This window comes from Rhynchophorus ferrugineus, unplaced genomic scaffold (genome assembly GCF_030347505.1).
Source record: "Rhynchophorus ferrugineus isolate W39M unplaced genomic scaffold, kcgeb_rfMv2 rfM1, whole genome shotgun sequence".
NCBI classification, from domain to species: domain Eukaryota; kingdom Metazoa; phylum Arthropoda; class Insecta; order Coleoptera; family Curculionidae; genus Rhynchophorus; species Rhynchophorus ferrugineus.
Genome location: NW_027472580.1, coordinates 87,191,327 through 87,217,554, shown reverse-complemented (window position 1 = coordinate 87,217,554; position 26,228 = coordinate 87,191,327). Strand labels below are relative to the sequence as shown.

The 26,228-nt window shown below is 31.5% G+C and overlaps 1 protein-coding gene across 25 annotated transcripts in view; it reads left to right on the top strand.

Annotated features, from left to right (window-relative positions):
• Nucleotides 1–26,228, top strand: part of LOC143191543 (uncharacterized) — a 544,206-nt gene that overhangs the window by 491,872 nt on the left and 26,106 nt on the right. For 11 of the 25 annotated variants that reach the window (XM_076396889.1, XM_076396739.1, XM_076396860.1 and 8 more), the window contains exons 4-9: nucleotides 1,465–1,500; nucleotides 6,735–6,770; nucleotides 14,371–14,442; nucleotides 19,828–19,839; nucleotides 21,845–21,913; nucleotides 22,160–22,213. In XM_076396889.1, coding sequence (XP_076253004.1) covers nucleotides 1,465–1,500; nucleotides 6,735–6,770; nucleotides 14,371–14,442; nucleotides 19,828–19,839; nucleotides 21,845–21,913; nucleotides 22,160–22,213 — 279 coding nt within the window. Of the gene's footprint in view, nucleotides 1–1,464; nucleotides 1,501–6,316; nucleotides 6,353–6,734; nucleotides 6,771–14,370; nucleotides 14,443–19,827; nucleotides 19,840–21,844; nucleotides 21,914–22,159; nucleotides 22,214–26,228 lie in introns of all 25 variants that reach the window. The other 14 variants (XM_076396809.1, XM_076396781.1, XM_076396868.1 and 11 more) reach the window with 11 other exon arrangements.

The following is a 26,228-nucleotide window of genomic DNA, read 5'->3' as shown; positions in this document are numbered from 1 at the left end:
CTTCTTCATAAAATTATTTCACTGTATGTTTCATGATATTTAAGATTCATTGTAATGGTTTAATTACAGCAAAACTGTGTAATACATTAATTAAATAAAATAATTATTCAATAGTTGAAGAACATTTTGCAACTTATTCCGTGGAGAGACAGGGTCTCTTCGAAGTGTTACTTGTGATGAAAAAATGGATAAAGCAACAAAGGCGAAAAAAAAAATACATAGATGTAACACTATAACTTATTGGCATTAGCAACATCAGAAAACTAATCGATTAATAAATTACGGATTGTTAATAGATAAGTTGATAGTTATATATGTTAGAATTCATCAGTTATGGTTATGAGTTATAAAACTAGTAAAGGTTAAAGCTCCAGACAACTAATGCCCTTTTAATAGATTAATAAGAAAAAGTGTTGAAATTTATTTTTAGTAAAAAGTAAAAGAAAAACTTCTTTTGTCTGATCAATAAGGCTGAATATAAAGACATATATACATAAGATTCACATTACTCTGACGATTTGAAAAAATACTGGCTGTAAAATAATGTCTCGCCTTCTGTATTTACCAGATATTGTACCCTCCTATTATTACGTTGCCTTAAATCGTAGTGAATTGCTTTTAAAATTGAATATGTTATAGCATCAAGTGGAGTATACAAGCTTATTTGTTCGAACAAACGAAAAGGGTTGGATCACATTAGTACATCTAATTTTTGCTTTTCTATAACAATATCCTCCTTTATTATTTTTTCTTTTACGACCAAATTCTCAATAAGGAATATTTTTACTTGATATGTGTCATTTATATATATATATATATATATATATATATATATATATATATATATATATATATATATATATATATATATATGTATATATATATATATATAAATTATTAACATATCTTTATGCTTGCTTTTCAATATTTCATAAAACCACCCTGTCTTTTTTTTGAGAAAATATTGTTAATGAAGAAGAGTATCAAGTGCCAACAAATGTTAAGACCCTCGAAATGGGGCTTAAACAAGCTAAATATTCCCGAATAAATTATTTTTGATCGAAAATTGGGTTAGTACTTGATACCAATGAAAATTGCTGATACGCAACCACACAATAAATATTCTTATGTATGTTTTACGAAACAAAGTAGGACATTGTTTGATTATCGAATTTTCCGTTTGGAAAACAGCCAAACGTTTTTTGCCAGGATATTCGATATAATATTCGAATATTTAACGAATTTCTCATTGCTCTGATGGACCCGCATCAATTGTTTGTCATTTTATTTGTTTTAAATTGTGTTATTCCTGGTAAAAAATATTTAGTTGTTTCTTAATGAAGTCCTTAGAAGGAAAAAACTGAACGAAAAGGTCTCGAGTGAGCTCTCAGCTAAGTTCGGTGAAGTTTAAGTTGATCCATTAGTGTGGCCGTGGCCTTAAATCCTTCTGAATTAATATTACAGGGTGACAAGGGTCAAAAAGGCGAGAATGGCCATCGGGTAAGACAAATGCTGGTTGTGGATTTTGGTTTGTGGCTTTTTCAACAAAACACCAGAACTCACTGAAAGAGAAATTGTGCGAAACAGTTGTCGAATATTAATACCACTTTACCAGTTCGGTTGCGAAGTACGATATGCCAATATTAATTAATGCGGCCTCCATTTCTCTGATATTCCTTCTTCGAAAACCTGGAGATGAAAGAAGCTTTTCAAAATTAAATATAAGTTTACAATTTTGCAATAGTAATATTTAATATATTTTAAGTCTTTTTATTTTGATATATCTGTTCAATAAGCAAATATTTAACAAACAAAAAGTATTTGAGTGCCAACCTAATTTATTTAGAGTTTAATAATATGATGTATGTAATACTAAAACCCAATTAATATATCAGGGCAAGATGAAAAGTTCTCGACCTGATAATGCTTTTACAGGTTTTCAGTAAAAATAAAAATATTTTTCTACATGATCTTCCTTGGTTTTAACACGCTTGACGCATCGTTTCTTCAATATCAGTATTTTCCTTTTCCTGAAGTTACACATCTAAATCAAAAGATCTTTCAAGTTTAGGAAGAGATGGGGATTTGAGGGTGTCAAATAAAGAGAAAAACGTATGCCAAATCGCGCAGATTACTCATCGCCAAGTCATCTTTCTGTACATGTGCGCTATTCTGATAAAATATGTTAGAGTAATATTCACCTGCAATTGTTTTGTCTTCTTCGAGATAATCAATTAACAGAATATCTCTCGCATCCTAAAAGACGCTAGTCATTACTCTTCCGAAAAATCCCTCACTTTTTTATTGTTGTTTCACTTCTAGAGCATAATGGTCGATCCATGTCTTGTCCATGGTGACACATAGCCACATATATTCGATAAAGTCCCTGTTCTATAGGCCTGATGATTATAAGTTTCCTTATAGGTTAATCTAGCCTAAATATAATATAAAAATATTTTTAAAAAAAGTTTACCATAAAATTGATGTGTACAACCTAAATGAACAATTTGAAACTTGTCATTCACATGATCTCAGGCTGGACACAGAGTTTTGTTGATTGAAGCGCCACCTTCTTTGTAAGTATGATAATTTTACCTTCCTATATTGAGATTCATACTTTCGATAAAGATGTTAATGAAGTTAAGAGATTCAAAGACTCGATTTTGAAATAAAGAGTAATAAAATAAAGTAATAATGAATGGAAATAATTCGTAATATTTTACAAATGATGGGATAAATAACCCGAAAAATTATTCAACTGAAGGGTAAGTGACAAGCATTTATCAGATCATATAGTGATTCTTGCATTGAATTACGACCTTTGTAGGAAAATGAATCTATTACAATAATCTCATCCAGAGGAAGTCACGTCAAGTCACCCTGAAAAGCACCTGTTCCAAACCTATTTTCGGCACTTGGGCACCTGATAAAAAGAGATCTGAAAAACGTGATGTACAATAAACCATTACAATCATGATTCAACTAAAAACATTCCAAAAATAAGTTGTATCCCACCTGTATTTTCAAGATTTTACTTCGTCTCACAACCATTTATACCGAATAATAGTATACGGCCTTTCAGAAATTCACTTCTTGTAAAGATGTGGGTTACACTTTTTTTAATATGTGCTCAAAATACTTACGTGGTGGAAGTGGAGTGGCAATCATGGAACGATTATTTTCAATAAATATTATCACTATTTCTGCTCATTCTTGTGGCGTATATTTAACCAGAATAAATTTTGGACGTCTCCACAATACCATGGTTAAAGCGAAACTGAGCTAGAGGTCACATTACCAAGAGGGCGTGCAATCAAAATGGTAGCGGGACTTTTGCACCACCCTATACTACTAAAGTATAAACATCTCAGTGTCTTGATTTATATTTATACGAATTTTGAATTAAATGTTGCAATTTCCGATGAAGTACGAAGAAAGGCGTTAAAAATAATGCTTCCAAAATGATAATAATGCGGAAAATTAGTACAAAATCAGAGAGAAGTGGAAATTACAGGATTTTGCATAATTTTTGTTTCATCGATGGGTTTAAAATGGTACTAGTAATTATTAATTAACTAATAATCCAGTAACAGTATTCCAATAACAAGTAGAGCATGAACCTAACCTATATCGGATTAAATGTTTATTAATCCCTTTTGTCTACCCTGTTCAGATATTATTCATATAGTTACCGATTAATATATGAGAGAACGTCATATTATTTATTCTGGGTCATTCTCAATATGGGTAGTGAGATTTACTACCTGAAAATATATATCCAAAGAAAAGATATGTTTGATTTTTTTTTTATTTTAAAACATATCATTGAATGAATTCAGCTAAATATTAAAAAAACATTTTAAAGCAAAATAATTCAGTTATTCTCAAATAAATATAAGTTTGGGGAAGAAATAATTTTTGTTTTTTTTTAATGGAAAAATTCAGCTCAAATTCATCGAAAATGGTGTGGTGTTTATTGTGACGGGTTCCTAACCGTGACATGGCCAATTATTAAAAAGGTCTATGAAATTCTTAAGCATTTCGAGACATTTTATCTCACGGTATCACTACGAAACTAAGCATCGACCTTAGAACAGTTTTAGGCCATTTAAATAAGATTGGATAGCAAAATAACCTCAATATTTGATTTCCACATGAATTAAGATTGAACTTTCAATTGTGAATCGCTGCTAAAACTAAGAACCACTTTTAAGACTGACTATTACAGACGATGAAAAATATTATGGTAAAGTCTGAAGAAGACAGCTTGTGAAAACAAACGGTTTCAAAGCTCGTTTTAACACTAGAGAGGCTTACTGTTTAATGGGGTTGGAAATAAATTGTTCATCACAAGTTACCTGAACCTAACCAAGTGTTTAATTTAACTGTTGAGATTAAGTTAATCTGTTGTCAATAACTAATACGATTAAAGAAAAATAAAAAAGGGTGGAAGACATCACGGCAACACTGAACTGCACACATATCTAATAGTAGCTCAGCAAAAATTAAAACACATTGGGTGAGAAGTTTTGATGAATTAACCATATAACACGGAGCCTGCCCCATGCGATGTTCATTTGTTCAAGTCTCCGCAAAACTCTTTTAATGATGTAAACCTGACGACAAATAAGGCTTATAGAAACACTTTTTTCAGTGTTCTATAGTGACAAAATTATGGTATTGGCAAAAAAGTAGCAAAATATCAAAACAACACATATATATTTGAATAAAATTACTTTAACCATGAAGAAAGGATCAAAATTACTTTATCTCCAAACCTTTATAATAATTGTGTTAAACAAAAAGAATGTAGATATTTGCAAACAACATATTTTAAGATATGAACTAGACCAATTTTACACAGAACTTTTATGTTAGTATAATAAAAACTTATATATAGTCTATCCAAAGATATTTTGTACATACGTCATCATACTTGGGACCTCAAAACGTCGCAATGTTGCCGTCGCAATGCTTGCAAGTCTGTGTATTAGTTCAGTTTGGCTTTGACATATATTTAACATGTCAAAGGACTATATAAAATAGTTTGTAGCTTAGGGTTGCGTTTGATTATATTTCCATTGAACTCTTTTCCACACCATCTATGAGTTAGAGTTCTAGGTGCGTTTGTAGTTGTTTGTATCCCCTGGAGGCCAAATCCACCTAATTAAGAAATGAATATCCAAGTAATATATTTTACTTTCATTAGAAAACATATTTACTTTTACGCTTAGTTCTTGTGTCCTTCGGTACAGTGTTTCCTTGTTGAGACATTTTGATATCACTGTAATTCTCCTTCGTTTGTTCTGTTAAAACCTGTACACATCTTTCTTGATAAAACTAGATTTAATCACTGTATTCTCCTTAATGCATTTGCCATATCTGCAAAACAATTACTATTCTTTCTGTCCTAACAGTTATCATATATTATTTATACACTCACTTTTACTTATCCCTTATTCAGAAACTGCAGCACTAAATTACATCATATTCGGAAAGTTTTAAATTTTTTATTATTTAAAAGCAATATCCGGAAATTCCATTGGACCTCTTCGATACTTTTCAGACTAACAGTTTTCTTTGAAAAAATTTAAAAAAAATATGTTTGTATTGACAAACTACTCACTGTTTCTATATATTTCATATTTTTAATCTATGATAGAGCCAACATCAAGCTTATCTTAATTTTGTCACATGTTTCATGTGAGGACTTTTTTTTTGGTGAATTCAAGATCATATTTTTCATTTTTTGGGATATTTAAGTGACCATGAACTTGCCGGTTTATAACCTCTTATCACTATTGTTTTGAAGAATTTTGCGTAACAAGCAGACGACTTTGACATGCTAGTTCGGTTACATGTTCGAACTTACTAGACGGCATTGTATCTCTTTTTGAGTAGAATAAAATGAGAAACAAATATTATCTGATTCTAAAACTAATTTACACATTGCAGCAGGCAATACATTAAGCATCCTGATGACATATGTATAAGAAAACTTTGGATAAACTATGGTTTTGTTCCTATACAAAATAATTAGTCACAATTTATAGTTTACAATCGGTATTTGACTTTGACATCGACTTTATTCACTACTAAGCATTACTAACGTGACCTCCTAGAAATACTTAACGATTAAGTACCACACCTAATAATTTATATAAAAAAGGAAAGAGCAAACATTAACTAAACCCAATTCAATTACAACCGTTAATTACTTTTGATACATTTCAAAATTTCCCTTAAATCTCTTCTATTCTAACAAACCAGAAACAGTAAGAACTGAAGAAACTGAACTCTAACATCTCTGTTGCAGGGTTCGACAGGGATCCGCGGATATCCGGGATTTCCGGTTTGTTCGAAATTTTTTTCATTTGTTTTTATTGCTTCCGGTGGCAGAGGGTCCAAAAAACTAAATGGTTGAGAGTTAAAGATCGTTTTCTTTTTTGTTCTCCGTAACTGTGTCTTATTTCTTGTTGATGTTACGATACAAAGGGGTGGGGTGTCTTCCTGGGGATGCCTATTCGGTTGTTTTTAGACATAAATTAGAATTTTTTTTAGTTATTAACCAGATTAATGTGTTATTTTATATTGAGTTAGTAGATTATATTTATGTTTAGTTGTGGTAATGGTCTAATATTTCAATATATAGATGGTAGATGTAGAATAAATATTGGTTATGGTAATGTCAAATATTGTATTATTGTTTTGGTTCATATTTTGTTGTGTTATAGGGTCCAATCGGGTTGGACGGTCCTAAAGGAGAACCAGTAAGTATACGTGATATCATCTACAAGTGATATTACATACTGCAATAGATTGGCAATAAAGTGTTTTTGCTTTTGATAATTTTGCTGATTTTTTAATTATTTAAAATTAATATCACAAAACAGAAATTACTTTCTTGCCAATCTAAAACCAGAATTTTTTTACTAGATATGAACATATTAACTGAAAACCTGAATTTCATTGATTTCTATAATTTACCAATAAGTATTAAATGTTGTTCTAAGCAAAGATTGAAATGGCATCCAAACATTAAAATCGGCGCACAAAAAATCCAAATTCACTTTGAGCTAAAATAAATTAATTACATAATAAAATATATATTTGTTGTTATATAATATTTGTAATACGTATTTATCAATTTTGAAGATTAATTTCAAAGGACTATTGTTTTATCCATTTTATCCTCTTATTTGAATGCAATTTGATTTTGCTGAAGACGCGTGAGTGCTGAATAAATAAGTACTATTCGCTGAAACGGGTGATAAATGTTTTCTTTTATCAACAAAACATAGAGGCTATTAATTAATTTAAAATAATTACAAAAAAAATTAATTATTAAAATAATGTATTAGTACCTATTTTTACAATTTTACTGTATATAATTTGAATATCCTTCTTATTTTTAGAATTATTTATTCACAATCAAATATATTTTCATTAAAATTGTCCGTCACTCCAGATATAAAATGTCCATATGTTTCTTGTCAAGAGCTTCAACAAGCAAACATTAACTTTCCAAGCAACTTTCCTTTCCTAAAATGATGCTTCGTTGAAATCAATAAAACTTTATTGATTTTTTTTTTGAATTTTACGTGATAATATTAAACCTAATTTATTACAATTTAACTACAGCGAGTTCTAACGAGCGATTTAACTTCAAATCTATTATTACGAGCTTACAATATATTGCTAAGTTATTCAGTACGTTTTTAGAGCTTAATCTAGTTGTCATGTCACTTTATGGAGCAAAACGTCTTCAGAGTTCCAAAATCAGGTACCATGTATTCGAGACAATACAGCATTTAGATTAAAACATGTCCCAGGCATTTTTAAGAGGGCGGAAATTACAATGATCCCAAAACCTGGGAAGCCACCAAACGAAATTAAAGTCTATAGACCTATATCACTACTACCAGTAATATCTAAGGTTCTTGAAAAACTCCTGTTGAAAAAAATAAAACCGATCATAGAGAGAAAAATCCTAATACCAAAACACCAGTTTGGGTTTATTAACAAGCATTCAACAATTGACCAGGTCGACAGAATAACAGATATTATTGAAAAAGCCTACGAGAGTAAAAAAGTATGCTCAGCTATATTGTTAGATGTGCACAAGCCTTCGATACGGTTTGGCATGAAGGCCTTGTTCATAAACTACAGAATATATTGCCAAACCAACACACCAAACTATTAAAATCGTACATTATAATCAGAATGTTTAGAGTCAAACGAGAAGAAGCTTACTCTACAATAAAAGAAGCTAAAAAGATGTACCACAAGGAAGTGCATCTACTCTATACTTGTGATATGCCACAAAAGGAGAATATTACGATGGTTACATTTGCTGATGATACCGCGATTATAGCTGTCGGAGACAATAGTGAAGAAGCCTCACGAAAATTACAACAGGTAAGTGACAATATAAATAATTGGACACAAGCTTGGAAAATCAGACTTAATGGAAGTAAATTTGTACATGTGCAGTTCACAGTTCACAACAGACCATAGAAGCACTAATAACATTAAATAATACTATCATCATTCCATATAGCAACAACCCTAAATATCTCGGAATGAATTTTTATGCAAAACTTCGCTGGAAGGAACATATAAAGAGGAAAAGAAAAAAACTGGAATTAAAATATAGGAAAATGTACTGGCTAATTGGAAGAAAATCATAATTATCAGTACATAATAAATTGCTATTATATAAGCAAATAGTGAAACCTATATCTACATACGTAGTTCAATTATGGAGATGTTCTGCAAAGAGTAACGTAAATAAAATACAAATTTTTCAGACCAAAGTCCTGAGAGGTATTGTGAACGCACCCAAATACTATAGGACTGATTACCTACATCGAGAACTTCAGATATCCACAGTCAGTCAAGAATTCAAGAGAATTGCAAGGGCGCATTAGGAAAGACTCCATTCTCATGAAAATATTGAAGTACTGCAGCTTTTGGATACGACCAGAACAGGAGACAGACTCAAAAGAATCAAACCATCTGATCTTGTGCAGTGTTGTGTAGTGAGGTGCATATAATAAAAAATACAGCAGTGACATGTATGAAAATTATTTCACCAGAGACTGAGATAGGGCCGATGGATCCTCATAAATATATACCAAGATTTCATTTATCATAAAGACAAATAGTAGGTTAGACGGAAACGACTAGTAACAATGTAATAATTAAATAACTTTGGTCAAATATTTTGGTCAAATTTAATCATATTAAAAACCTATTTTGCAGACGAAATGAAACAGTTCTATCGAAATAACACACCTACTCCCACAGCTCTAAAATATTTCACTAAAATCAGTAAACAAAATTATGAGTTGTTTCGATATCCCACTTATTAACCTAACTTGGGTTTCTATAGTTCTCTTTGACATCTAGTTCTTCTCATAACTCACAAATCAAAAAAACAATAATTTTTACTTTCTTGTAAAATTAACTAAACAAATATGTTAGTAGTCTTATAGTATAATTTATTTATGATTAAATACCACACTTAATCTATTAACAAAAGGCAAATTATCTTCATTAGTATCATACAATTTACTAGACAATGCCTAACAATTGAAACAAGACGATGATAATGACGATTTCTTTTGCTAAACCTGTTTCCTTGACAAATAGCTAATCTTAAACAGAAACTATTTGGGATAAGGATAAATTGAAAATGTAAAAGGGGCCCGGCAAACAGATTGAACTAAGTAAGATAAACCTTTCCCTAAATGAACGTAACAGCCCTTATCCGAAAAGTCATCAGTTAGGTTTGGGCTTACTTTTTTTTCTCCAAGTGACAAATGGTGCGCGTTGCAAAAGAGAACAATTAATTTGCCATCTAAACAAAAGCCGAGTAACTCTCAATCAACTTTATACAAATAGTTTCTTAATGTCTATAGATGTTACAACAGAAGGTTTGAAATAATATAAACAAGTATTATCAGTTTTGCCTACATTTCCTAGTTGATCAATACAAGTATATGGTATAATTAGTATTACATAATCCTATATTAAACGATTAAATTTCATTAGTCATAACAGGTCAATTGAAAAGTCTCCGGCCTGGCAAATGGCGCTACTAGAATTAAATCCATATATTGTTTCGTTATCCCTAACCCTCAAAAGATGCGTGTATAAATTTGCCATCTGTCGGAGCATTAGTTTGTGAATTATAGCATTTTGAGTGAAGCAACTTTTGTTATTGTGAAAAAAAAATAATGAAAAGGAATTTCGTCCGTTGATAAAATATTGCTTTTTGAAAGGAAAAAATATAGTTGAAGCAAAAACTTGGCTTGATGTCGAGTTTTCGGACACTATCCCAAGAAAATCAACCATCAAGGATATGCTAAGTTTAGACGTGGTGCAATGAGCACCGAAGACAGTAAACGCAGTGGACGCCCAAAAGTGAACAAACATTTAAAAAATCGACAAAATTATTTTGAATGACCGTAACTTGAAATTGAATGAAATATCAGACACTCTACAGCGACTATTACATAGCGTTATTGGACTGTTTGAAGTTGTTTGAAAAGGCCACATTTGAAGAAAAAGTGCTGCTTCACCAAGACTGCACCGTCTCACAAGTCAGTGAACACAATGACAGAAAACCACGAAGTGGGCTTCAAATTGCTTCCTCATCCACCTCAAAAGAATGCTCGCTGGGAAGAAATTTTCGTCGAATGAAGAATTGATCGCCAAAACTGAGGCCTATTTTGAAGCAAAGGACAAATCGTACTACAAAAATGGTATCGAAAGTTGAAGGATCACTATAATCAGTGTGTCACCATTGAATGATGGGAATTATGTTGAATGTTGAAGGCCGGGGACTTTTCAATTGACCTGTTATATTGGTGAAAATAAGTATCATTCTAGAAAAGCGGTCGACAGTCTATGAGAAATTCGTTAACTTTTCATTCTACAGACTCGTCTAAACCATGTAATCTGCGTCTCTGGATTTGTTTCTCAACTATACCCCAATAATCAAATCTTAAACGAATGACTTCATTTCTAATACGACTATGGAGAGAAGGATTTATATTAGGTATCGCATTTGAAAGACCTCAAGCATACGGATGTCAGACTATAAAAATATCTAAGTTTCGGAGATATTTTTTATTCCTTTTGTGATAAATGCCACTTTCTTCTTCTGTATTACTGACCCTAAATATATGAATTCCTACACTTGCTCTATGTTAATTGGGTCCCATTGAGATTTACAATAGCAGGCGTTATCGTCTTCATTAATTCTCAAGCCATATGGCTTTGCAGTGGGAGCCATATCATCAAGACCAATATTTGTATTAGTGAATCGGCTATCATCAGTAGAACATAGATCAGTGAAGGAGTTCTTCTTCTCTAACAAAATAGATTTTTAAAACTTTTCTCACAATATCATCCACTACCATGTTGAAAAACAGTGGAGAGACGATATCTTCTTAACGAACACCAATTGGGACCTCAAGTGAACTTGATAAACCATTTCACAGTCGCATACAACCAATGTATTGGCAACTTCTTAATTAGTTTCAACATCTTCAGCAAATTAAATTAAAATATGTATATAATAAAAAAAACACACGTCGTAGACAAAACAATGGGCAATAATCATTATATAGTTCTATAATTTAAGATGTCTGACTGGCTTTACCAACAGAATATGATATAAGGAGTACTCCATTTACACATTGCCTTTATAGGAACTTACTCATTTTAGCAGCCTTAAAATATCACTATTAAATATTTTGATGATTTCTGCTCATCGTACGTTTTTCAATTAATTCAATATACATATACATTCAATACAATAAAATACTACCAAATTTCAAAACTTACGTTCTGGTACTCTTATTTTTCCATCTTGCAAAGTTACTAAACGATTGTGTGATTTGGATTGCGATCTTTCATCAATTGTTATATAGAACAACTTTTAACACTTACAGAGTTAGCCTTAAATATTTTGATACTTTCTGCTTATCGTGCACTTTTTAATTAAGTTTTAAATTATAATTCAATATACGTGTAACTTCAGTACAATAAAATACTACTAAATTTACAAAAGTTACGTTTTGGTACTGTAACTTCACCTTCTTGCAAAATTATTAAACGATTGTGTGATTTGGACTGCGATCTTTAATTAATTGTTATATAGAACAGCTTTTAATATTTTTCAACAATTGATAACAACTTTGAGACAAACATTTAAGCTCTTCTAAATAGAAAAAAAAAACACGGACGACAAAAATTATGTCTGTTTTATCATGTTCTTCATTTATTTAAGGTACTTTTATTTAAGGTACTAAAGTATTATTCTCGCTCTAATCATATATTGTTCGTTAAATCATATCTCTTTTTATTATAAATATTATATTATATTAAGCAATTAGAGAGCAAGGCGGTGTTTAAATTTCATGGTTCCTAGCATTTAAATTTGATTAATATGTTTAATAACATTACGGTTTAATAAAATTCTTGAAGGAAAGATTAACCGTTGGATTTAATTCATAGCGTTCTAGGCTTTAGATTGTTGTAACAGATGCCATTAGGTGCTTGCACGTATTTTGATCAATGTGTATCAAGATATTATTAAATATCCCACGTTGTAAAAGTTGTAAAAGACACTGTTCTAGCTCAAATAGGAACACAACTTCTTCAGATCAAAAATGACAAACCCACAAAGATGGGAAAAAGTTATAGAGAATTATATTTTTCTCAATAAACACCTTTTTTAAGTAAAAAAATATATCAAAATTCATGCGAGCGCCTGTTAAATTCGTTTTCGTGTTATCGTTGATGTACCAGGCCATTGAGATGTGTATTTTTACATGAATTTCTATCTTACAATTCGCCTAACCATTTTCGATTAAAGTACGATGGAGTTCACTATAAAATACAAACAATTTTCCACATAGCATTGGTCTATAAATTGGTTTTAAACGTTCTTTTTTGATTTGAAGCTTTAATGTAAAAAATCGGTGCTAGTATTATCAAATTCAATCTTTTATTTATTCATTGTTTATTTTACGGATTCCACCTCGAGAGAACGACTGAGAGGCTATCGATTCGTATACCCATTTTTGGCATTTACATAAAGAAATAAAGCGCTGCACAGACAGGTTTCGACTCATATGTCGGAACAAATAGTAGTCATAAGGAGCAAGGTCTGGAGAATACGCAGGGTAGAATAGTATTTCCTATTTTAATGTTTTCAAGCACCTTTCACCAGTTTTGGAACATATGGTCGAACGTCGTCATGCTGAACAATAACTTTACTATGTCTTTGTTCGTATTCTGGTCGTTTTTGCGCAGAGCTTGGCTCAAACGCATCAATTGTAGTCGATAACATTTATGGATAAATTAGATTTCTATCAGCTCATAGTATACCACTCTAACCTGATCATCAAATACAGAGCATTCTCAGCTTAGAGTCATGGATACTTTTTCGCCTTAGATTAATTCAAATGGCACGCAATATCCAAGCTACTGGATCATCCTCGCGTTCTTCAAGCGTTTGTAAATGGTTTCTTGTATTACACACGTCAGCCCTGCATGTTCCTCTTGCGTTTTACATGGAAGTTCACCCAGTAATGCTTTGAAATCCTCGTCTTGAATTTTTTTAACTGGTGAGAACGCCCTTGGTTTTCACTATCAAAATTACAACATTTAAAACGTCAGAACTAGTATTCACACGTTGAAATCAATGGAGCATGATTTTCATAAGTTTCCCATATTATTCGGTGACCTTCAGACACATTTAGCTTCAAATTGTAATAACAACGAAAAACTTCTACTAAATACGATTTACTCAATACAAATTCGCATGTTTTCAAAGCACTGAAATATTTTTGCTCACACTTTGATGAAATAACACATACATATATGTGAAGCCTCGTCAGTCAGGCTTCGACGTGAAATTCGTTATAAATGTATCGAGGCGATCTAATACATAGCAACACCATGTTGTAAATCCTTTGAAATTAATTTATAGGCTTATATTATCTATATTATCATTTATTGAAGCCTACGAATTAGTTTCTAATATTTACTCTATTACCTCTTATTTTTATTAATTTACTTTGTTACCTTCCGTGTTTCTTTTACCATTTTTCCCCCAATACGTTAAATTAATCGGGACTTTGTCAGACACACGCTCGCACATATACCAACTTATTTTGAATTTAATGCCATCATTTATATTCAGAAGAAATGAACCGAAATCCGTATCAGTCCGTGTGCGCTCGTCTATCTGCCGCTCTTGCTCTCTTTTGCTTTGTCGCTGTTGCTAAAACAACAACAACACATGTTTGCGCTTATAACGTAACAAGACGCATTATATTATCCTTATTTCAGGGCATGCCGGGAGAAAAGGGCCAAAAAGGACAAACAGGCAGCGCAGGGATCGACATTATCCAGGCAGTTAAGGTAATAACCTCATCGGAAAAGGTTTTTTATTCAGTTTGTAAAGGTTTATTTACTTGTTCCCCACTGCTGCGGTGCGCGTTAAGAAAAAGAAATTGTTATTTGCATATCGCGTCTGGTTATCTTTAAATTTTCTTACAGAAACAGTTAATATGTATTCATTTTTTTTTAATAAATACACTTAAGACAATATCACAATAATTCTGATTAAATAAACTGTGCTTTAAAATGATTATTTGTCTAGAAGAAAAATACAAATTGTTGTTGTTATTGTCTGTTGTCTTAATATAGATATTTTATAACCTTTCACTAGATTTTATATCTTAAGAACATCTGTTTCTTCATCATTTGAAGTTTATTCGATTGTATAACAAAATATAAATCCTCAATTTAGAGTTTACTGTCTCTACAGGACATGGAAGTCAATACATGATCGATGACAAATGATTCGTTACCGATAAACTCTATTTCACTATCCTCTTAAAAGATATTTGCTCTCGTATAGTAAGAAATGATCCAACAGCCAACAGTGGATTAAAATTATCAAATCTACGTCCATTGTTTTCCTGAAACACGACACCCTTTTTTTCGAATTTCCCAAACATACTTCAAAATTTATTAAAAAACAAAGTGTTTATATTTTTAACAATACAAATTTCATTGGTAAAAAACTTAGACCATCACTATAAGATACTAAAAATCGTTCTGAATGAAAACATTATTGAATATTTTAGTTAAATTAAATTTAAAAAATTGGGACATAGCATCAATTAGTAGTGAATTAAAATAGATAAACGTTAAGTAACATTTGGTAACATAACATAATAACAATAGCAGAACAATAAAAAGAAATGTTAAAATTCTTGCTTGCATTGTTACTACATATATACTTAGTGCTTTGTTGTAGTACTGTTTCAAAAGGACTACGAAGAAACTTTTTTCAAACCTTTCAATTTATTCAGTTGAAAAAAACATTATAATTGTAGTTACTTCTAATTCTTTTTGAAGATTCTAATGTGGCCTGAGCGACTGCTGATTCTAATATTGAACTTAGTCATATTTTCCATTTTAATAGATTAAATCACGATCATTAATCTTTGACTATATACGTATTCTATATTTCATTTCAATTATCGATATAGACCTTAAGGATAGACCTACTTACTTGATGAATTGTATGTTGGTTAAGTTCTGTTCTTCCACATTTGGATCCATAATTATCCGGTTTGAAATTCAAAGAACAAACCTTCTTCTCTAATATCACTTATTCGAACATAAAATTCTATTTGAACCTTCACATCCTGAAAACAACATGTATATTCTGTTTTCGCATTTAAACAAATTTTGTTTACCTTAAAAGGCCAAAGAATGACAAATTTCCTTAAATTTGTATACAAAAAAAAACAAGAAAAGAACAGATATAAGCTGCGTTTTATATAATTTTAAATCGAAAAAAAAGAAAATTACAGTCAGTTTTAACAGGTCAATACAAAAGTCCCCGGCCTGACACATAGATGACGCTACTAGAATTAAATCCATATGTTTTTAGTTAGCCCTAACCCTCAAAAGATTCGTGTATAAATTTGACAGCTGTCGGATCATTAGTTTGTGAATTATAACATTTTGAGTGAAGCAACTTTTCTTATTGTGAAAAAAAAATTGATAAAAAGGAATTTCGCGTGTTGATGAAATATTGCTTTTTGAAGGGAAAAATACAGTTGAAGCAAAAACTTGTCTTGATGCCGAGTTTCCGGACACTGTCCAGGAAAATCAACCATCAAGGATTGGTATGCTAAGTTTAGACGTGGTGAAATCAGCACCGAAGACGGTGAACGTAGTGGACGACCAAAAGAGGTTGCTACCGACGAAAACATTTAAATAATCCACAAAATAATTTTAAATGAGTGTAAATTGAAATTGAATGAAATAGCACTCTAACACTCTAAAGATATCAACTGAACGTGTACATCATATCATTCACGAAAATTTGGGTATGAGAAAGCTCTGTGCAAAGAGGGTGCCGCGTAAGCTCATTTTTAACCAAAAACAACGACGAGTTGATGATTCGGAGCAGTGTTTGAAGATGAGCAAGCGTAATAAACCCGAATTTTTGCGTCGATATGTGACAATGGATGAAACAAGGCTCCATCATTTTACTATGAAGCCCAATCGACGGTCATCCGAGTGCATTTGGGATGCGCATGGAATAATTTTTATTGACTACCTTGAAAAAGGAGAAACTATGAACAGCGACTATTACGTAGCGTTATTGGTCTGTTTAAAGGACGAAATCGCACACTTGAAGAAAAAGAAAGTGCTGCTTCACAAAGATAATGCACCGTATCAAAAATCCATGAATTGGGCTTCAAATTGCTTCCTCATCCACCGTATTCTCGATATCTGGCCCCCAGCGATTATTTCCTGTTCTCAGATCTCATAAGTATGCTCGTTGTGAAGAAATTTTCGTCGAATGAAGAGGTGATCTACGAAACTGAGCCCTATTTTGGAGCGAATGACAAATCGTACTACAAAAATGGTATCGAAAACTTGGAGTGTCGCTATAATCAGTGTATTACCCTTGAAGGGAATTATGTTGAATAAAAAACTAATTTTGGCAAAAAAATGTGTTTTACTATGGTAGGCTGGGGACTCTTCAATTCACCTGTTATAATACCTCCAGCCCTCTAGTGACTAAAATACATAGTGACAAGATGAATATATTTTATGATTCTAATGCATTATACAACAAATTCACAATCTTCAGTTATTCATCATTTATTACAAATAATTCTCAGGCCTATATTTTTTATTTTAAGATAATTTCTGTAGAACAGTTGACTGCATTGTTGTAAACTATACAATCTAAAATATACTATAAACATAATCATTCATTGATTTCATTCATTGATTTCCTCTGGTTTTAAACAATAACAATCCAAATAAAACCAACGAAATATGCAAATAACAAAAACTCTAAACGAACCGGCTTCCATTCCCTCCGAATAACAAATGATCTGAAGCGTTTAAAGTTCGAACGTTCAATTCAGTTGAAATTCTCTATAACATGTTAAAGAAAATTGTTTCTCGGGAAATGCACATTGGTGCCGGTCATAAAAACGGCCATCTAACCCCGGAGCAACACCAGCCAATTCTAACGCGAATATTCAAAGTTTCAAATGAAATGGTTTATATTAACTAGTCACGTTTATCGCTCAAGAATAATTAACAGTTATTTGTAGATGTTGTACTATTTACGGCTTGAATAAAAGAAAATTTGTTTGAAATGTTTTTGTGTTTTAATATTATTACAGGTTGATATTCAGAACCCATGATTTCTGTCTCCTCCAAGTGTACAACAATATTCTCTTACTCTGCAGTTTTTTTAAAGACAGTCAATGATTTACTCTATTAAGTAAACCTGTTCACATCATCAGCTATAAACTACTGACTTATCTTTAAAAGTAAATTATTTATTCCCACCTATGTTTGTAAATTAAAAACCATTTCGATCACTTTTTAGTGTTTTTTTTGACATTTTTGTCTAAACCTTTCAATGACTTAATTATTACCTTTTTTCTGATATTTTTTATTTCGCGTCTAGTTTTTTCCCCTTACTTCCTCATTTTTACTTCTTACTCATTCCTCTTTCAGTATTATCCCCTTTATATATATCTCTCATCAAATGTTCCTTTTTGCAATTTAAGTACAGTCGTGCTCTCTGTCTATCCTAGATTCTCATTAAGGTTCCCTTTCTCCACTATGATTGTCTCTGAAGCATTATCTTTTGATCATTTTGGTTCGGAAACTTTTCAATTTTGTAAGAGATTCTTCTATCTGTTCTTAGTCATTTTCATCGTTTTATTATATCTTTGAATAAATTCTTTAAGAAAAATATATATAGGGGATAGTCAAAATAACATGGACGTGCAATATAGTACATCTTATTGTATGTTGTCGATACTGCTTCCGTGTAAATAATGTGACCCGAAAGCATTTCTCAGTCAGAAATGTCAAATCTTGTAGTTTATATTTCAGTGTACTATATGATTTGTTCTGCGATGATTGAATAAGCGCTCGGCGAAATATGTGATCCCTCAGACTGTGACGAAATCATATGAATTATTTAACATTCCATAAGCGATGTTATCCACGTTGATGATAGCATAAAAAAAACATGGTAAAACATCATCGGAACCCAAAGTTAACTGACTTTGACCAACAACCAACGACAACAAACAAAGATTGTCAACATAAAATCTAGACACTTGATGATTGGAAAAATGAGATGTGGTCTGAGAATCATATGCAGAGCCCCTACAGATGCCTACAATGTAGACTGCCTGCTTCCTAGAGTCAAGCATGTGTAAAGTTCGGTCATAATTTGGACTGCAATATCATCATCGACGCCATCAATATATCGACATCCTCACTGCTAAAGTTATTACTATGACAGAATATTGCTGCTAAACATTGCTATATTCCAAAATGATAATGCGCATATACACACAGCCAAAAAGGTTCAGTCTTGATTTGGGGAACATCAGAACATCATCAACATTTTTTTCCTTGTCAGCATAATCGCCAGACCTCATCAAAACTGTTATGGGGAGTTTTAGAATAGATATTGGGAAGTAGATTTCCATCAACAACGTCCCTGAAGCAATTGGCTGATTATTTGGTACAAAATAGGAAAACATTCCCTCTACCACACTCTACGGATATATTTCGCAAGGAATTGCAGCTGATAAATATATATTGCGTATTGGTCAAGTGCTCATTTTATTTTGTCCATCCCCTGTATTTAGTTTTTTCTCCACTGTTAAAAGGGTTCAGTCAAAAATAACAGGTCCGATATAATGCTCCGACAGCTGTAAAATTTATACACGCATCTTTTGAGGGTTGGGGCTAACTAAAAACGGATTTAATTCTAGTTGCGCCATCTATGCGTCAGGCCGGGGACTTTTCAATTTATTTTTGTTAACGTTAAATACTACAAAAAGAAAATATGACAAAAACATGAAGCAAATTAATTGTTGTTGGGCGAAATTTAGTGTCAACTTATATTAAAGTTTGTAGAAAATTATTAGGTATATAAAAGTCGTAATTTATGTTATTCTTAAGTTAACTTTAAACAAATTAAATGAACAGATACAGTGTTTCTTTAACATGACGATTTCACAGATAGTGTTCGAAATTTCAACTGCTTAGTTAATAATGAATATAACCATGTTTTTATAAGAACATTTATTCCGCCCTACCCACCATACCTTTTAATGCACCATTAGCTTTAGTGATACTGTAGCATAGATGAACTGTTCTTTTCTCACACAAATCGAAAACGATAAATATAAACTTAAGCTTATTTTCATTTGATTTCGTTTTTATTAGCAGCCAGGGCGGGTAAGTACACGAACTCTTCGTCCGTTTCTTGAGTTTTGGTTTTGGTTGCATCGCTTATTTCCAGTTCTGAATTAGTCTGAGTAGTTTTAGTCCTATTAGTTTCTGATCGGATCAGCTAAGATTTGTCTGAACTAAATACATTCTTTCGGCGATTTTTTGGGGTCGTAACTTAATATTTCGGTTTCTATGTTTCAGTATTTTTGATTATTATTAAACTTATTATTAATAAATTCCAACTGTCATGGAGGAAATTAAGAGGTTCGCAACAAAACATGAAGAAAGGCTCCATTCCCATGTTAAGACCTAAAGTGCTGTAACTCTTGCAACTCAACCGTGTGGTCTTGTGTAGCTATGTAATGAGATACATTAAATAACAAAAACACTGCATATCATTGCATAACTTTTATTTTCTTAGAGACTAAATAACGGATCTTCTTAAATTACTATACAGCTTTAAAACATTGTAGAGACCAATTGTGAGTAATATTATGTTAATAAATAAATACCAAATAAACTGCCATTCAAGGAGATTGTAAAGATGTTGAAAGTGTCAAGCTACACTAGCTTTTACTTCTCTAAAATGGCGAGCATGGAATAAAGGAAATGTTACTTGGACACTGCTCATTATCTAAGTCTTTTAAATGCGATATTTAAGACAAATTCTCAAAAAGTAAGACAAAAGTGTTTCCTTTTGAGATCGTATTAAAAGCGAAATTGCTCGATTAAGATATCACAATCAATGCACAGTTGATGAACAATCCAATATCGAAGTCTGATAGCGCCGATTTGAACGAATTCCTCAGTGGCTTCTGTGGCGAAATCAACCTTTCGGATAGCAGATAGAATAATCAGTTCCAAGAAAAGGATGGATCAAGATCATAGAGAGAAATGGGAGATTGGTATTATCCAATTTGATGAATAATATTCGAGGTTTCGTTTAACCGAACAGCGGCGTATTGGTTGAGAAGTAGACAATCTTACCGAGTACCGGCTATGGATTGATGATTATGCTGATGAGGTGTTATCATTAAAAGTTTGATGAATACGGAGGTTAGAGCAGACTGTCCCATACAACATTTGATATTTTATATATCTTTTTGAAATGTATGTACGATAAATATCATCATTAACTTGGATTCTGATGATTATGTATGGCACATAACTATTACATATATACAAAGTATTTTGGTCATTGTTACTACTATTAATTACTATTAAAATAAATAAGTTGTTCTGATAGAAGAGGATATGAAATGTGTCGTATAAATATGAGATGCTTGCTGTCATGGGTTTTCTTTAAAAAAAGAATCAAATGACCAGGCAGTCATTGGTGTTAAAATCGTACCAAAGCCGCCACTATATTAACATATTTAAATTAGCAGTCGGCGAATATAAATAGGATATAAACAAATTCGTCTGGTTCTGATTATATTATTTTCTAATATTTTTATGTTGCCTATTGTTATCATAGGCAATGTATTTTCTGTATGCTTCATCTATACTTTTAAAATTAAAACATGATAAGTAATCACAATAAGGGTTATTTATTACCCTTAGGTTTCTAGATGGTTTTACTTAATTGATTTAACAGAATTGACTCTGACCTCCACTGTCCCACTCGTTCATCATTCAGGTAGTCAAAAAAAAACAAATGGCCAAATATATTTGTATAAATGTACATATTTTATATATACGTTATATAATATATAATTAATACATCATTTCGTTATAGTACAAAAACCCGGTAAGGACTGAAGAGCCATATCTGTTCTTTGTGCGTTTATGATTATTCTTATTAGTTCCCAGACGTTACAAAGTGACTAGGATATAACGTTGTAATAAAATCATACACAGATTCATCATTAAAATGAATTAAAAATTATCACTCATTAAATGAAAGCATTTATTTTGTTCAGATAAATCAGTTGTTTTATTTTCATTTATTTTTTTTTCGACAGCCACCATCGTTCACAAACGATAAATTAACACCCGTTTATTTATTTAGGGATTGAAAAGGTCCGTTACGACCTTACGTGGAGGGACCCTTGGATATGCCGAGATCGTTGCAGTTAAGGTACCAACGCGTCCCATATTTGTATCCAGTAGACCATTTATTAATATTTTAGGGTTATGTTTAGACGTTAGACTTTTTCTATTACCTATTAGGTATTTCTTATTGTCCAGCATGTGTGTCGTTACCGGAAGGCATTATTTGAATGTCATCTTTTTATTATTATCATTACGGTTTATTATTTTAGTTGATTAGTTTGGCTTACGGTTTTAGTTTCTGTGTTTACCATTAGTTTTGTGTTTTTTTTAGGGGCTACAGGATAGGGGCCATAACATATCAGGGGAAACTATTATTACTTTGAAAGTGAGTCTTAATTTTTTTTAGTTTCTGTTGCCTTGTTTTTCGCTTTTTCTTCTCAGTTTCATCGCTTGGGGAATGGGAGGGGGGTTCGTCAAATCCATTTCAGAAAGCTTGAAAATATAACGCCACGGTTGCATGGATGCTTACTGAGCAAAATATTTCACCAAGAGCTTTAACCATTTAAGTCACACACGAAAGTTGTCTTTTTATATTTGGGATTTGAGTTTAAAAATAATTAGTTACCACAATAGAATAAAATACAATATCAGTTCATTCACAGACGTCAAAGATTTGTCGTGATTAAAGCTACCAAATCGATGAAAATGCTTTTCTGACGGTGGTTAATTTTCAGATTCAAAATTTGTAAAATAGTTACCAAAAATGACAAGTTCTATCCATTTATAACACTATACTTAGTAAATATACCATAAAAACTAACTTAAACTTAGAACAAAAGACTCCTACATAAATTTCAGAACCACATCCCGAAATTTAAAAGACAACTCTCATATAATCAGCAAACGATTAAATCATGTAAAGTAATAATTTGTATAAGTTGATATTTAAATATAATTTATTTAAAATTAGCATTAACATTAAATAATAATTAAAAGTATAATAATAAATGACTGAAATAATAGCAGTAATAAAAATGAAATTAAAATATTTTAAATTATAACAGTTGAGTAATCGTGGCTCTTGGTAATTGATTTTATTGATTAATTGATTAATTTGATTAGTTTATTGATAATAGGCACATCAGGTAATATTGATTATTTATAATTTATCATAATTTCACTCACATTTTCTGTGGCTTTATTATTATAGTCTATATTTTATTAAGATAAAGGAATATTGCATGTTAGTATAGGTTAAAATGTAAGTATTGCAAAATAAATGTAGTGTAATATGCATGGTATCATATAACATATCATCATAAGTTGGCAAGAAATAATATTGTAAAATGTGTTCTCTAATTTATTATTTATTGTTTTAATTAATAAGCTTTAAACTTTTTCCTATATAAAGTATGTTTTATTTTGATAAAATGGACGCATTTGCTCTTTAATGACATTGGGTTATTTTATGAGGATATTCTGGACTGGTGTTACTAACATGCTTAAAAATGATATTCATGTCGTTTAATAAATTATGGCTATATTAAGTTCGTCGATGTAGTTATTCTGTTTTATTGGTTACTTTTAACGAGATAATAAAAATGAAATTAAGATTAATGTTAAGAAATGGAAACAGGAGAAAGGAATTAAATATAAACTACATGTAAGTGTCATGGGTTTTTAATAACCCCTATCCGACAGTTACCCATCACTTGCTTGGTTGCAGTTGACTGTTACGTTGACATGCTATCTTGGTTTTTTTACAAAGAAAAACATTTAATATTCTGTGGTAATGGAATTATTTATTTGTTGAAAAAGTGTATGTACACCAGATATCGTTGAATATAGATTTTTTCGGACTTAAGAGAATTGCAATAATTATTCAACCTAGTATATGCTGGTGCTAGTGCCAAATTATTTATTTACCAATCGCTATATCCGAGAAAATTCTTTGTGTCTACCGACTTAGTTTCTATTGTTTGTTTCGCTCCCTTCTTTTTCCATGTCTGAGTAACGATGATGTTGCCCTTACAAGTGTGTTGTAGGAATTCAAGAAACAAGTCCCACTCCGTGCATGTTGTGTACGTCCTGCTGATTCAAACTGACATTACCATAAGGAACCTATTTTTATCGCGCCTCTAGAGTATTCTACAATTAACCTTCTACAGGAAATCTTCGCTTGCTCACTCTTCACCCCCTGTTTTTGGCATTAAGCGAGATAAAGCATTGACTTTTTTGCAGTTGTCTTTGTAAAGTGGCCAGCAAACGTCAACCCAGTGCCAAAATACACACTGAGTTATTTTATTCACAGATTTGATGCCACCGATCTATATCCATTTTTAGAGGCTAAGCCATCCAACATTTTTGTTCAGAAGCAAGAAACAGCTTCTTCTACCTCATCACGTATCAATTCAAAACAAAGTCGTATTAATCATGTTTACTAAAGCGATTTTAGTTGAAGCAAAAACAACCAAGGCTACATAATTGGTAGACCGAATTAATTGTTTTTGAATACATATACCCTCAGGAATATTTTTAAAAAAACCCTATTACGTCTACGCGGGTTACGCGACATAACACTCCAACTATCGATTATTAATTAAGTGTTTCGAAATATGAATTAATCGAAACATCATTCCGTCCATTATCGGAAATTCCCTCTAATTACACAACAATAGAGACTTTCTTTTTTTTTTTCGTCAAACTTCACGAAACTCTAAATTTAAAAGTTCAGCTCGAACGTTCGGACGAACATTCTGTTAAAGACATCGAACGAACTCTTGATCTACAAGCCCGAACGATCCAAGTTTCAGTCCGTTGAAAGTTTTTAATTTTCCTTTGTGCCATCGGCTGAGATTCCCGTAGTTTTATTCCTCCTGATTGTGGTTGTTGAGAATCGAGCAAAATAAAAGAGGAACAGGTCGTATCGCCGAACTATTTATGTTTTGCTCGTTTTCTTGTTCAGTTTCAGACGGCAATTCGCGGACTTTTCGACGATACTTGATAACATTTTGAAATGACTAATTTTAGGTAAGAAAATGAGTTTCTTGTTCATTTGAATGCGGAAATGGAAAATGTCTATAAACTGATGATATTTCAAAATAAATATATTTTTAATTTAATACTGAGCTATACTTATTTGAATTATATTAGGGGCTTGCATGTGTTCTGATCACTTTCTCGCTTTATTGTGAAAAATGTCTACGTTGTATTTTATTCAAAGTTTTGTCCATCCATAGTAACTACTGCTTCCGATCTTTATTTGATGATCGATTATTTGATGGATTATTGTCAATCACTAATTCCTAGTTGGTGAATTTACGTTTATCTATTTGTCATGGTTTTGTCAATCTAGTTAAGATACTCAGAGTTAACATTTGTGTGCACAAAAGATCGACGGATGAAGTGTACAAAGCCGCAGGGGGGAAATAATTTTTTAATTTTGTTTCTCTAACTAGTGAAATAAAACATTTGAAAATTTTTGACCACTACTTTTTCGGCCACTTCTCCGATCTTACTGTTCGAGGTTTGTTACAAGTGACCCTTAGGTTAAATAGTTGGTTCTAAGTTACCGATATTCTGTATCGGTAATAAATCTATATATTACAAACATAACAAAAATGACAGCCGTAACTATTAGAATCAACTTACATTGGTTAAAATATGTTTAACCAATATCTCCGTAATTCCTACCATGTGATACATTACTGCAGTAAACTATTTTTTTATTTTGTTTCAAATATATTCCAAACCATAAAATTCAGCAACTTAATTAACCAATAGCAGTCCACGTTACTCTGAAGTAATACCAAGATACTTAAAAGTTGGTGATCATTGAATTGTGACTAAGCTCGACAAACTTTGCTACGATTACTGACACATTAAGACATCAGAAAGCTGTATATCTACAATTTTACGTGCGACTTAGACGGGCATGTATAAAAATTATTTTCAAACAACATAATAATTTACAAAAATGGCATCAAGTATTAGAAGGAGCTCCGAAATGAATGAATGTATCACTCTTAAATGAAATTATATTTAGGAAGAAAGAAGAATTTCTAAAAAAGTGTCTTTCTTAATCTTGTGGGAGACCTACTGAATAATAAGTTAATTTTAAAATGCATGTATGTAGAATAGTGTATGGTTTATAAGGTTTTGGAGAAGGAGAAGTATTTTCTGTTTTCATTTGCATGATAACTGTTACCCTTATTTGTTATTGTCATAAACAAATATCCATTCATTAGTAAGTTAATTTTCATTCATATATTATATTATATTGGCAAAATCCTTTTTAATTATGTTTAAATGTGTATAATATTTAACGACATTCAAAAATTAAATAAATATATGTTTTTTAACTCATTCATAATACATTTTTGATAAATGTACACACAAAT